Raw genomic sequence first — 14,538 nt, 5'->3', positions numbered from 1 at the left:
GCCCTAAGCAGAGGTGAATGCAGTGTAGCTGAAAACATTTGGAGGAAAATAACCTTACATGTAAAATAAGAGTTGTGAAAACCTTTTACATACACATGTACATGTCAAATATACTTTTTAATATTTCTAACAACTTTGCTGCATTTTAACTGCAACAATGACAGTAAATGTGTTTGGTGTTTGCAACATTTGTCATAATCTCCTTAGCTGTATTGATCCTAAACAAAGTGAGGGACGGCCTGTTGAAAAAGAAAGAATGCATCTTTAAGGATTTGGTAATGAATGGGTAGAAAAGTAGCTTCATTCAGCTTCCTCCTCTTCTTTCTGTGCCCACCCTGCCCCCCAGCACACTATTACAATGCAGGGTCCCATCCCCCCAACGCACACACACATTAACAGACACTCCCTGCCCTGCCCCCTGAAGAACACAGGCAGGGGGTGGGTGTGTATGGGTGGGTTTCCCCAACTATTTAAGCAGATTCCAACAGATGGTCGAGGAACTTTCCTCCTGGGGTCACGTTGTTCTTTCTCCCAACTCCGTGTCTCCTTCACAACGGACCTGACTACTTCTTGATTTCTCTCCCCTTCCCTCCCTAAAAAGATCTCGTTCAACTCCTGGAGCAAGCAGTTTCTCTTCTCCTTCCGTCTAAAACCACCTGAAAGGAACCTTCAGAGGACCAAATAGAAATCTCTGAGGTTTCCCCAGACCCTTAAGCATTTTCTCTTTCGTCTCAGCTCCCCAAAAACCAGACTTTGTCCTGCTCTCTTCCTTCTCTTCGGACCCAGAAAGTCCTCCTCAGCCGTCCTCCACTGTGGGATCAGACATTCAGCTCCTTTAATCAGCGAGGACGGTGGAGAGAATCATGCCCTCCGACTTTCTAACGCCTTTCCAGGAATTGGATGAGGAGTTCTTCAAGGTGAGAGCAACCAATGACAATTAAAAACTTTTATACATATCTACCCACATGCCACATCTACTATGGCATGTCTACTATCTTTTCTGTGATCCACACAGGGATGTGTGGATCACACATTGCCTGGGATGACTCGCAATTAAAGCAGTAAAGTATTAACAATATTTCTTTAATGTGGGAAATGATAATGAAGTGGTGAAAAGTTATAAAACTAATGCCTAATTACCAACAGATAGTGTTGATAGAAGTGTTTTTCTTTGGATGTACCTCAAATTCATTCAGGAATATGGCATCACTAATGATGCAATAATTAATTTCAGTGTTTTGGGGACAATCTAGATTGGAGTGAGTTTGTAAATTTTATCTTTACTGCAGCTTTTGGTTTAGAGCTCAAAACATCTGGCTTTTTGTTAAAAAATCTGAAAAGCATTGAATACGTCACAAGAAAAGTGAAAACCTAGTTTTAATAGGACTTCCTAAACCATAAGGTAAAACTGCAAAAAAGTCTTGCAGTTTCACATGTGTATGTTTTATGGGTTCAAAAATGTTACTTCGCAATCCAGTTAAAGATTCAACATATCTTTTGCTATTTAAAATGTATTTTCTATTTATTCCATGAAACTGAAAACTGAAACTTTCAAGATAAAGCATGGTTCAACTTCTTGAGTAAATTTATATATATATATAATTTATCAGCCCTGTTGCTTTAGCTGCCACAAAATCTCGTTTCAGCTCAACTTGGCCCTGCCAATCTCGCTTCAGCGCTCCAGGAATGCAGAGAGCTCACATCTATTCTTCTCCTCTCTTCTTTTGTGTGACAGAATTTCCGCGGCCTGGAGGCGACAGATGGCTCGCCTACTGGCTCACAGCAGCAACGGCAGCAGCACAGTCTAAGAGTCCTGGGCTTCCAGCGTCGCCATTCTCTCTGCCCCGTGACCCTCCCCAACTCCAAGTTCAACAGTAGCAGCAGCAGCAGCAGCTCTGAGGTGACCGACTCAACCTGCTGGGGGCTCAACGTGGCCTCCAACCAGCAGTGGAGCAAGGAGGGTCAGTTTCCCCGCTCCTCGCTCAGCCACATCCCCTTCAGAGTCGACCGCTCGGTCAGCATGATCGAGGGCAACGTCAGCAGCCTGGGAGGCAGAGAAGACAAAATGGCTAATGTGTCCCCGCCACTGCTGCTCCCTCCACCAGGTCTCTGCATCAGCAACACCTCTCTCTCCTCCACTGCTTCCTCCTCTGCCTTCAGACCCCCAGCCCCCTCGCCTCACATCTCCACCCGGTACAAGACCGAACTCTGTCGCACCTTCGAGGAAAGCGGGACCTGCAAGTACGGCGCCAAGTGCCAGTTCGCACATGGCTTGGATGAGCTAAGAGGCCTCAGCAGGCACCCCAAGTACAAGACAGAGCCTTGCCGCACTTTCCACACAATAGGGTTCTGCCCGTATGGCGCCCGCTGCCACTTCATCCACAATGCTGATGAGCTCCACGCTGGCAATGCCGCCGTACCTCCACAGAAACAGAAGCTGAGGCCTCCTCTGCTGCGTCACAGCTTCAGCTTTGCAGGCTTCTCATCCTCTCCACAGACTTTCCAACCAGTTGAGGAGTCGCAGCCTTCCTCCCTTCTCTTCACCCGGGCCTCCTCTGTCTCCCCTCCTCCATCCTCCATAGGGAGCCCAGAGCTTCTCTCCCCTCTCTTCCCTGAGCCGGGGTCACTGAAGCATTGTCCCTACCCCTTCTCTGGCATCACCGAACTGTCAGGCGACAGCGGTGATTCGGCTCTGCACTTCTATGCTGTGAGTGATTCTGTCAGTGCCAGGTGTCCCACCTCCACTTTAACCTCCAAAAACCCGAATCTCCCTTACCAACTCCCCCAGCAGCTACCGGTCTCCCTGAATGCACCCCCTGGTCTTCAGCGCTGCTCCTCTGCAGACTCCCTGTCTGAGGAAGGCTACACCTCCTCCTGTTCCCTCAGCTCTTCCTCCAGCGGCACAGAGTCACCAAGCTTCGAGGGCCGGCGCCTGCCCATCTTTAGCCGCCTGTCTGTTTCGGACGAGTAGGAAAGGGTTTTACTGGAGAGCTGAATTTAATCAGGGATAGATGGTCTAATTGTTTAACTCTATGTGACCAGGATCTGATGTAGGGTTTTTGTGACCAGTCCAAAAACAAAAGAGGGGCTATGATGCATGTAATCTCCACACAATATAGGGTTGAAATGAAGCAGAAACTCCATTATTAAAACTAGACATTATAAAACAGTTCAGATACCAGTCACAAAGGATTAAAACATTAGGTTTTAAGTTCCTCTCTAAATCCAGCCAGGTAAACGTACCTAACTTTGTGCATATTGCATTTCTCATCCAAGCAGTTGTAGCGCTGCTCAGTGTTCGTCCAGTTTTAGCTGACTTCTCTTTTTGTTTTATTATTATTTTCGTAAGGTTGTTCTTTTATGCCATTGTTACTGCTGTATACTGTTGTATACCCATTTTTAGAGACTACTTTGAGGGTACTTCACTTAGCTTGGCATTCACCCGTATGCTGTTCCTGCTCAGTGGGAAGTTCTGTGTGAGAATTTTCTGTACCCTGATTTAAGAAGGATTTTAAGATTAGTGTTGTTTGCCCTATGTATGACTGGTGTGTTATCCACTTTTTTGTTATTTTTTACAGATCTTATTTCTTATTTTACTCTTTACAAATAACTTCAGTGATGCCAGCCTGCAGCACTTCTCCAGTCATATTTAGGGCTCTCCGACTGTATGAAACCAACCTCTTGTCCATGAGTAAGAGGGTTAAATAACTGTATGCTGTCACTGATTGATTAATTGATTGGTTATATGGCTATGGCCACTTGATTGTATTTGTTAGCCATTTTAAATGCCTTGCAGTGGTTCAGCTAAACTGCCTTAGCAACAAAAAAATAGCATACGTGTAGGCAACCCACTGACTCTCTCTAGTTACCAAAGTTGATGTTTTAGTTCCCCTAACCTACTAGTACTGTTAACACCTAGCCTAGCCTTTAGCCATGACAGTGTTATGATTATTGTTTTTATAGCTTAACACTTTTTTAGACTTATTTATTGCTTTTTGTAAAATGTGTTGTTTCTGTCAGAGTTTGCTTTGTTATTGTGTTTATGCATTTTTTTTTATAATACCAGAGAAATTATGCTTTACTTATGCATTCATGATGTCCATCTGCTTGGTTTACGCTATCCAGTAGCTTTAAGAGGGCTCGTGGAGAGGAGAGGAAAGGAGAAAGAAAAAAAAATTGGCATTCTATATGTATGTTGCCTTATTGGCTAATGGGCCTGGCAGAAATCAAGACTCACTGAGTTTTCACAGCAAAAGCAGCTGAGGAAGTTAGTCTGTGGTTTCTCTCTTCAACGAGAGACGTTTACAGATAATACTGCATCTGAACTTTTGGGAAACATCCTCGATCAGTAGCATGAGCGCTACTTTCTGCTGTTGGTGTGAGCATACTGTGAGTCTACTCTCCTCTCCATTCAGCCTCACACCTCTGACTGTAATAACCTTTTTCCGATTGTTAAGTGCTGTTATCTAAATACAAAGCAAAACGGTGGTGAAAGAGGGGTTCACCACACATTCATGGCCTCAGTGTGAGTCAGCAGTGGTAAATAAAAATGTGGGCACACTATGAACATTAGTGTGGGAGCTACACAACCATCACAAGAAAGAAAAAATCTATTTTAATGTTAGAAAAGAGAGCTAATATTTCATCTTACATGTGTGACTAATCTGAGTGTCTATCAGGACTGCTGTATTACTGCATTGTGGTCTTAGTGTGTGGAAATTCCTAGCTGTTTAAAATGTGTGCTATCTTCTTCTCTTGTGATGTAAACAAACAGGTGAAAAGGTGACCTTTGTTTATAGTTTTTATCTATCAGAGTTGCCTTGATGACAATGTGTTTTTAGGTCGACCTCTGTTGCACGCTAGCTAGCTAGCTAACTCTCTGAGTGGCAGGTGAAATCAAGCGAGTTCAAATGAAATCAGGCAAGATTTTTATTGTTTGTTTTTGTCATGAAATCGACTCAGCCTGCCCTGATGAGTCCAGAGATGCTTCTTGTTGCTGTAGCTTATTGTTAGCTTGACTTGACAGCAAGTGGTTTTTGTAACTTTTGTTAACTTAAAGTCTTATTTATTTTGTTTTTCAAAGCAAAACCTATATTGTGTTGTTTGATATTGTGTTTTTTGTTTTACATAATTTAAGTGCATTTATTGTTTACATTCCAAGGGTTATGTTGATATCCTAGCTCTTTATCTTAATATATTTGTCCATCTTTATTTCAAAATAAAAGTCCTTGAAAAATAAGAGCATTATACTTTTGTGTAATTTTTTATATAGAACGCACAAGAAGTCTGAAGTGATTTGATTAAATTAGATTAGATTCAACTTTATTGTTATTGCACAGAAAAGTACTGAGACAATCAAATGCAGTTAATTAAGGATGTTGTAGGATTTACGATATCTTCCTATGAAGTAGGTCATTTTTATCTTGAGTAACTTATGAGTAAAAAAACAGAATAAAACTTGAGCAAAATAGCAAGGCACATAAAGATACAAAAGAATGAAATCCAACACCTTACTTTAAGACTGATATTCAGCTCTTTCAGTCTCTTCTCCCACAAACAGCTTCAGTTCTGATCCACATCTTCCACACTGAGAACGTATGTCTGCAGTGGTATCCTCACATCCCTGTGTCCATGCTCAAGCATAACCTGTCTCAGATTCTCCCCCTCTGCTCACTCTCATCTCTACAAAAACACTTTCCTTACATTGTATTCCCTGTTTTCTGCAAGATCATATGACTCAGAGGGAAATGATCAGAACTCTGACTCTGATTAGCTCAGCAAGATAAGCAGTGCAGGTTAAGGCAGTTATACCTTCCGCAGAGAAGACCACTTTTGACAAAATCTCTTTGTATTACGTAGTTAGAAGAATGTCTGGAATATGAGGGGGGGGATGCACAAGCAAAGAGGTGTTGGATTTAGTGCTGAATAACTCTTACACTTCTCAGAAGTAATTGATTTCAATGGAAACTGAATTTGTCTTTGGACTCACTCAGTTCACTCTTGTATACAGTATATACCAACTGCAATAAATGTCTTAGATCTACAATGTTTGATTTGTTTGGAAGTCAAATTCATTGTAAGTGCAGTAAAAGTTGCCAAAAATGGCACACAAAATAAAATGTGGAGCAGGAAATCTTTGTGGTTGACGTGATGGAATAACACAAATGTTCATTTTTGGGTAAGCGTTCCCACGAGCATCACTTTAAAATGCTGCCACTGCTTCTATGGCCTTTACCATCATCTGTGTCTCATTGACACACAAAAGGAACAAAGATTAACTCTTTCTCTTACTTGCGTTTAGGGAATCTCTCGGCCCTCCCCTCTGTGTGTGTGTTTATGTGTGTGTGTGTTGTGTGGGAAGAGGAGTGAGTTTTGTTGCAACTCGTCTGAAGAGACCAATTTAGAGTGAGTGACACTGAGGAGAATGTTTGGGCAACAGATGCTCGAACAAAGACTTCCCAGCACACAATGGGGCACAGAGATACTTGTGACTGATTTCCATCTATTCACACAAAGTGGAGCAGAAGTTGACGTCCTCCTGTGTGTGTGTGTGTGTGTGTGTGTGTGTGTGTGTGTGTATGTGTATGTGTGTGTGTGTGTGTGTGAGAGAAGGGGGTGTATTAAAAAAATCATTATGTTGTAGCTGGTAGAGATAATCAAGCATAAAACAGTTTCATCTATAACAACACATTGTATTTTATAACATGATCGTGTGTTTTTATGTGAACATGTAATCTGTGGAGTAACTACAGCTATCAGAGGAATATAATGGAGTAAAAAGTAGTATACTTCCCTGTGAGATGTAGTGTAAAAGATTTAAACTGACTATTTTACTTAAGTTCAACCAAAAATCAAAACACTGAACTGGAACCTGCTGTCACTCCTAAATCGCCCAGCAGGACTTAAAATATAAGGACTAACACTAGACAACAACTAAATCCAAGTTAATAATGTTTATGGTGTTAAAAGTTGATTACAGAAGTTATAGAAAATCAGTTGAGAAACACACAAGAATGTTTAGTTTTCCTATGATTCCAACTCTTCAACACTTTGTGTTTCCATAAAAATAATGTGTGAATGTGTGTGTGTGTGTGTGTGTGTTGGCATTCAGCTGTGGGCAGGCTGAGGATTTCTCTCTAGTGAATGAATAACAGTAGAGTGAAGCAGGAGCAGACTCCCACAACCCCCATGGCCACTTACCATTCAATACCCGTGGTGTGTGTGCATGAATGTGTGCGTGTGTGTCTGTAAGACCTTAAAAAGGCCAAGGGCCATCCCTGTGCAGCCCCTCGACCCCTCCCTCCCCTCCTGGTCATGCAGGCCCTTTGTGTTTCCCTGCTTTCCCTTTTCAGTCTAACATCTGTATGCTAATGCTACTCAATGGGAATGGACTGGAATCATCCTGGGAGAGAGGGTGAGGGGCGGCTTCCTGTGTGTGTGTGTGTGTGTGTGTGTGTGTGTGTGTGTGTGTGGCTAGAGATGGGTGAATGAAGTGATTTGGAAGAATTCAGTAGCAGGAAAGGGTTTGTGCCGGGCTTAGAGAGAGGGGAGTGAAAAAGAATTATTGATTAACGGATGGGTTTGGGGCAAAGTTTAAAGGAGGTGTGTGTATAAGTGTCTGTATGTGTGTGTGTGTGTGTGTGTGTGTGTGTGTGTGTGTGTGTGGAGTGGTCTCTTTGAATTACAAATGTCCTCAAATACACCATAAATAAAACAGCACAGTTGTGTTGAAGTTAAAGTTGAGCTAGAAGCTGAAATCAATGCTTCCTATCCCATGTAAGCCTCCAACTCAAGTACAACTATGACATTTACAGTACAGTCAATAATTTGCTGATCACAACTAGTTTGGAAGCCAGGCATTGTCCAGTTGGTTGAACTTTTTTGTGGAAAAACTGTACCTGACCTAAATTATTAATCAAAGCAGAGTATTTTACATGTCTTAAAACATGCCTGGAGGGAATCTTTAAATAACATCAAAAACATGAATTGCATGTTCGTTTTCACACATTTCTCAGGAGTTTCTGTCGTCCAAATGAAAAATGCAACTTAAACTTGCTCCAAACTGGCAGGGGTTTAAGACACAATGGACACAGAATTTTGTTAGATATTTTAGTAATATTTTTCAGATTTTGACTACCTTTTGTTGGATATTTTATTATTATTTTTCAGATATATTATTGATATTTTTTCAGATATTTAACTCATTATTTTCTGCATATTTTATTACATTTTACTGGAAACTTTACTAATATTTTTTGGATTTTTTTTACTGATATTTTTTCTTGCATTTTGCTAATTTTTTCAGACAAAAATATCAGACAAAAATGAGCAAAAGTGTTGCTTTCTGTGTTGAATAATTTATAGTATTGACATCTTTAGGATTTATCCTCTGCAGACCATGAATGTTCCAAATTTCATAGCAATTCTTCCAAAGGTTTGAGATATTTCACTCACTGGATCAAAGTGCCAGACCAATACACCCACTGACTGCAGCTAAAAATACGAGAAGAATTAGTTGTGTGTTGCTAGGAAGCTTGCAAAGGTGGCTGAATAAAAAACACAACAACGAAAGCATCATCAAACATTTGGTGCAAATATTGGTTGTCATCTCAAGTTAATTACGTCTCATGTTTTCTGACAAACTTGGTGGCTTTCGTCACAATATGCTCATGCGATACTGGAGTTGTACAAATGGCTTGTGCTAAGTAACTCTTTTTAAGCTTAAAGAGCTAAAGACGTGCTAGAGGAGGAAGTGCTGGCTGCATCTTCTGCTTTCTACAGATCACTAAAAACCCAACGGAAGTGTGCTGCCCTTTTGCTAAAAGTTTAAATATATTTTTAACTTTTAACAAAACATGCTGAAGTTCCAGGTGCTGTGGGGAACACAAATATGTGTCCTCTCCGTTGAAAGTAACAGGGGAAATAAGTGCTATAGTGCACACACAGCTTCATAACAGCAACAAAGTTCACTCAGTCATTTCTCAGTCAAACTCAGTGCCATGAGACTGTGGAGCACAAGCAGTGGAGTCGACCCTCTGGTGTTCCTGTTTACCGTTGATTTGTGTTACTGATGTACTTTGCCCTGAGTGCACTCCTTGGTTGTATTGTGTCTGACTGTTTGTTGGTTACAGTCTGTCTGATTGTACTTCCATCTGCATTGTGCCACGTTCAGTCCCAAAGGGAATCTCCTGCTGCAGAGGAGCAGTAAAGTAATACTGCTGCTACTTTGTCACATCCTGCACATTCAGCACATACTCCTGCATGGCACAGGAATAGACATCATCTGGAGAAGAGGTCTTCATGAAGACCAGTCAACCTGTGGCACCACCAGTTGTGAAAGAAACACTCAAATCTTTGGCTTAGAGGATAGGTTCACAATTTTTCAAGTCAGTTTTTCAAAGTTACAGTTTTTGTAGTATCAAATGTTCCACAGACAGTGTTTCCTTGTTGAGCTGCGTCGGAGGAACAGCAACACAGAGGTCATTTTGCACTAGAAAGACAAACTTAGCACATTAGGAACAGATCTTTTTACAGCAAGCAAAACCCTGTTTCAGTGTTCATATGGGCACCTGACAATTGTTTCAAGACAGGCTTGAAAAAATGTGAACCTACCCTTCAAGTAAAGCTATAGGTATTCAGAAGTAAAGGTTTTGTGATTAAATGTTCCTTTCAGTGTTAAATTGTTGTTGCATCTGGTCTAACATGTAACAAACATTTCAATATAATTGATCTATCTGCTTCATTTTTTCTGAATTATATTTTCTTTATTTTTTATTTGTATAGCAGTTGTAATATATACACATATACACACTCATGTATACATACATAGCACCTATATACTAGCGTAAATATAGCTACCCAAATACTGTATGTACATACATATATACATACTTAAAGTAAGAATATTAAAGAAAAAATCATTGAAATGAAAGAAATAAATACATTAAAATTTAAGCAAATTTAAGCAAGAGGAATATTTGTGCAGCTCCCTCTGCAGGTCCATATGGAGCACAGCAGGTGTCAGGAGGAAAAACCTGATAGATGTGCCTTCTGGATCAATATTTTTGTCCTGAAATTACTTATATCCACGTAGTCCATGTTCTTTGCACATCCATCTGCAGCAATGAAGTGCTCCAGAACTTTAAAGTTCAGAGTTCACGACCTGGCTGAGATCAACATTTCATCACTTACTGTAAAACATTGCAACACAATCTGTCGCCCTGTAAAATATGATAAAGTGATGTTTATTGTAACATTGCCAAAATGTGACGCACATCAACATATCTCAGTCCAAGAAAGTGAAATTGCAACAACGTCAAGTGGAATAAAATCTGAAAATACATTTTTATAAAAACAAAAACTCTAGGACAGACATCCCCTTGAAACTCTTGAATCCCAATGTTTATTACATTGTGATACACACTGTATTATAACAGTTAGGAGCTGTTAGGAACTCACCCAGCCAGCAGTCAAAAGAAGCAGAACCTTCAGTGCCTGCTGCAACACTATTCATTTAAAGTAATGAACTAAGTCATTTCAGCTAACTAATTTGAGGGAATTAGTTATTTAAAAATGTCTCCTGTTACCTGCCTGGGTCTGTAGGCATTAACCAATCTGTACAAAGATTTAGTTGAATGCATATTAAAATGAATTATTTTAGCCACCGAGTTATGTACAATGTGTGTGTGTGTGTGTGTGTGTGTGTGTGTGTGTGTGTGTGTGTGTGTGTGGCAGATTTATACACTCATCACATCACCTAACTCACATTCAAATGTTCTATTGTTCTAATGTTCAATAGTAGCTTGTTACGCAAAGGTCTTAAATGACATAAATGTTACCGTGGGTATTTCTAGCATTCATTTGTATTCTTCATCATTACAGAGCTTCTCTCATTACAGAATATTACTGTGGTAGTTTAGGTGTTATCACTTCCTGGTTTATTTTGTAGTATTCTCCTTCCCTTGTGTGTCTTGTGTTTTGACTTCCTGTCTTTGTTTTCCTTCCAGTTTTGATTGTTGGTCCTCCCTTGATTGTTTGCACCTATGTCTCGTTGTCTCACCTCCCCTAGGGTATTTAGTCTGTGTCTTTTCTTTGTTCAGTGTTGGATCATTGAGTTGTCGAGCATTGACTGTAAGGTTGTATTGGATTCTTTGTTCTCCCATGGACCTATTTTTGGATTTTGCCTGCTCCCTTGTGAACTGTGTTTTCCACCTTGGACTCACTCCCCTGTTTTCACCTCTGCCTGTACATGCCTGCATTCCCCATAATAAACACGGTAGTCATCCGGCTACTTCACCCTGAGACCGCTTCCTCGTCATCTGCTTTTGGGTCCACATACCTCTGTACAGCACCCCTTACGACAATTACAGATATTTCTTTGAGCACTAATGTCCAGTAATAAGAAATGAAGAGACTCCTGGGAGTCAGAGTCAAGTCAAGTAGAGATGTAGAGAGGTGATGCCATCTAGTGGACGCGCGAGAGAAGTTTCTCTCTCTCGCATTTCCACCACGAGACGTTTCTCTAAACTTCTCAGATGGTTTCATTTAATTAACTGATCAAAGTATCTAATGTTTTACAAAAGAACAAAGATTAAAGAAACGTCCAAAAAAATCAGTATAGATTGGGTATCACAACTTAGTTTTCTCTTCTTCCCTAATCATTTCACGACCCCTCAGATTTATCTCGTGACCCTTTGGAGGGGGCCTGACCCTTAGATTGGGAACCACTGGACTAAGCTACCTAACTGTATATAAAGTAGTTAAAATTAGCTCCACCTCAACCAGCTACAACAATGAAATTCTACTCGTGCATTGATGCATTAGTAATAATTTAATAATTTAATATACATATATAATAAAATATCAGTTACAGGGGCCATTTTTCTACTAGTACTTAAACTAGTACTTTTACTTTTGATACTTTAAAGGTGCAATGTGTAAGAATTTAAGATATTTAAGAGATTAAAACATTCAAAAATTAACTAAAATTATCAGTTATAGTTTCAGCTTGGAGATGCGTGCGAGCAGCAAGTTTGCTATGTTACACAAGCTCTCTTTAGTCTTTTTTTAGTCTCGTAAACAAACAAAATAAAATCACAAAATGTCAGGAAGGGGAATATTCCTACACCTATTTTCCATATTAAACAGAAAAATGTCATAGTCAGCCACCATACCCTTCCAATCCCTGCGTGCTCCTGTATGCTCTCCTCTCCTTGTGTTTCTTGTGTGTCCTCTGTTCATCCCAAGATGTGTGTGTGTGTGTGTGTGTGTGTCTTCTGGTCTAACTTCTTGGTTTCCTGCCTGCTGCTGATCACTGGCTCACCTGACTCCAATTACTCATCAGTCTCCACAGCTCAAACCAGGCTCAACCACACTACCAGCGCCAGATCGTCTCCGAGGCCTCTCACTTAATGAAGCTAAGTATCTTTGCAAGTATTTCTAGTTGCCTCGTTTTGACTTTGATCTGCTTCTGCCTCAGACTTACCCTGTGCCAGTGATCACAGCTCCAGTCTCCTTCTGGATTCCTACCTGTCTGTTTACCTGTCTCTCCTGCTATGCTACCCTGGCCAGATGGTTCTCGGACTCTGCCAGCTACACCTTCCGAGCCACAGTTTCTCGGACCCAGCCTGCTCCACTCCACGGGTCCGTTGCCTATCCGGGTCTACACATCGCAGCCTGCTCCACGCCACGGATCCGCTTCCTGTCCGGGTCCACGTATCACTCTACATGAGCCGGGCCAGCATACGTTTCTCCAGTTTCCTCGCTATGCATTAGGATGGACAACCGCATACGCGACCACCGCCCCAGTCGTCCACTCACCCAGATTTCACGCAACATGAGACAGAACCCATGCAACTTGGTCGAGCCCATCTTACACCAGTTGAGCGCCCTGCAGACAAGCGGCTGGGGAGTGCCTCTACTGTGGCCACCGGGGCCACTTTTCTGGTTACATGTCCCGTGAGGACCAGGGACCACCTCGACTGCAAATCCCAGCCACCCTCTACCACCAACGGGGATCGCTCCCCCTGCTAGCCCTCGTCGATTCCGGAGCAGAGGATAACTTTCTGTACATGGAGTTGGCTCGACAGGCTGGTCTCCCCACGGAGACTCTACAGCTGCCACTTAAGGTGGAAGCTTTTGATGGCAGACCCTTAGCTCAAGTAACTCATTGCACCATCCCTGTGTCCTTGGTATCGAGAGAAGATCCGCTTCCAGCTCATCTCGTCTCCCAACACACCACTAGTTCTGGGCTTCCCCTGGCTGCATCAACACAATCCACACATCGACTGGACTACTGGGAGAATTATGAGTTGGAGCCCCTACTGTCTTTCCACCTGACTGCAATCCACTCAGTCTCCATCAGAGGTCAGAACGCCACCACTCAACCCAGAACCTAACCCTGATTCCTGAAGAATACCATGACTTAAGAGAAGTGTTTAGTAAAGACTTGGCCCCGTCTTTACCACCACACTGCCCCTATGACCTTCTCCCTGGAGCTCCTTTTCCATCTAGCCGCCTCTACAACCTGTCCCGACCGGAAAGGGAAGCCATGGAGACCTACATTAAGGACTCTCTACAGGCAGGTCTCATTCGGGCAATCTCCTCACCAGCAGGGGCTTTTTCTTTGTGGCCAAGAAGGACAAGACTTTACATCTGTGCTTCAACTATAGAGGACTCAACCAGATCACCGTTAAAAAGAAATACCGCTGCCACTAATCAATTCAGTCTTCGAACCCCTTCATGGTGCTATGATCTTCACCAAGCTGGATCTTCGGAATGCCTACCACTTGATCCGGATTACGGGAGGGGGACGAGTGGAAAACAGCCTTCAACACACCTTTGGGCCATTTTGAATATCTAGTCATGCCATTCGGACTTATGAACGCCCCAGAGGTTTTCCAGGTGCTAGTGAATGACGTTCTTAGAGACTTTTGAACCAATTTGTTTTTGTCTACTTAGACGACATCCTCTTCTTCTCCCGAGACCAAGCCAGTCACATTGTCCATGTCCGTCAGATTCTGCAACGACTCCTGAAGAACAGACTTTTTGTTAAAGCAGAGAAGTGCGAGTTCCAGACTAGTTCTGTGAGTTTCCTTGGAGGACATCCTCGAGAGTGGACAGATGAGGACGGATCCGGCCAAAATTAAAGCTGTCTCAGAATGGCCTACACCCGCTACTCGTAAGCAGTTACAGCGTTATCCTGGGGTTTGCTAACTTCTATCAGAGGTTCATTAGGGATTACAGCCCTGTGGCAGCTCCTCTCACCAAACTCACGTTTTACAAGATCCCCTTTTCCTGGAACGCTGAAGTGGACGCAGCCCTAGCCAAACTTAAAGCCCTCTTTCCTCGGGCCCCCATCCTAATCCAACCCAACCCAGCGCGACAATTCACGGTGGAGGTGGATGCCTCGGACATTGGAGTCGGGGCCGTACTCTCCCAATACTCCAGCACCGACCAGAGATTCCATCCTTGTGGCTTCTTCTCGCCGCTCCTGGATCTGCCCAATCCCCCACAGCCGGGCTTACTGTTTCCCAGCGC

At 42.3% G+C, this 14,538-nt stretch overlaps 1 protein-coding gene and 1 long non-coding RNA gene across 2 annotated transcripts; both read left to right on the top strand.

Annotated features, from left to right (window-relative positions):
* Positions 1 to 487: 487 nt before the first annotated feature.
* Positions 488 to 5,249, top strand: LOC122878875 (mRNA decay activator protein ZFP36L1). The gene is made up of 2 exons (XM_044202362.1): positions 488 to 917; positions 1,736 to 5,249. The coding sequence occupies exons 1-2, from the start codon at positions 864 to 866 to the stop codon at positions 2,969 to 2,971; spliced, it is 1,290 nt and encodes a 429-aa protein (XP_044058297.1). The 5' UTR covers positions 488 to 863; the 3' UTR covers positions 2,972 to 5,249.
* Positions 5,250 to 8,378: 3,129 nt separating this feature from the next.
* On the top strand, positions 8,379 to 11,301 carry LOC122878890. Its single transcript, XR_006378568.1, has 2 exons — positions 8,379 to 8,434; positions 8,826 to 11,301. It is a non-coding gene; the product is annotated as an uncharacterized LOC122878890 (long non-coding RNA).
* The last annotated feature ends 3,237 nt before the right edge of the window (positions 11,302 to 14,538 follow it).

This window comes from Siniperca chuatsi, linkage group LG7 (genome assembly GCF_020085105.1).
Source record: "Siniperca chuatsi isolate FFG_IHB_CAS linkage group LG7, ASM2008510v1, whole genome shotgun sequence".
Classification (NCBI taxonomy): Eukaryota; Metazoa; Chordata; class Actinopteri; order Centrarchiformes; family Sinipercidae; genus Siniperca; species Siniperca chuatsi.
The sequence above is the reverse complement of the archived record's forward strand: the minus strand, read 5'-3'. Positions and strand labels throughout refer to the sequence as shown.

What these genes read in the sequence shown, in the direction of transcription:
- LOC122878875 (XM_044202362.1), top strand. Translation starts at nt 864, where the DNA reads ATGCCCTCCGACTTTCTAACGCCTTTCCAGGAATTGGATGAGGAGTTC. An exon ending in TGGATGAGGAGTTCTTCAAG is followed by an intron (nt 918 to 1,735) that starts GTGAGAGCAACC and finishes TTTGTGTGACAG; the next exon opens with AATTTCCGCGGCCTGGAGGC.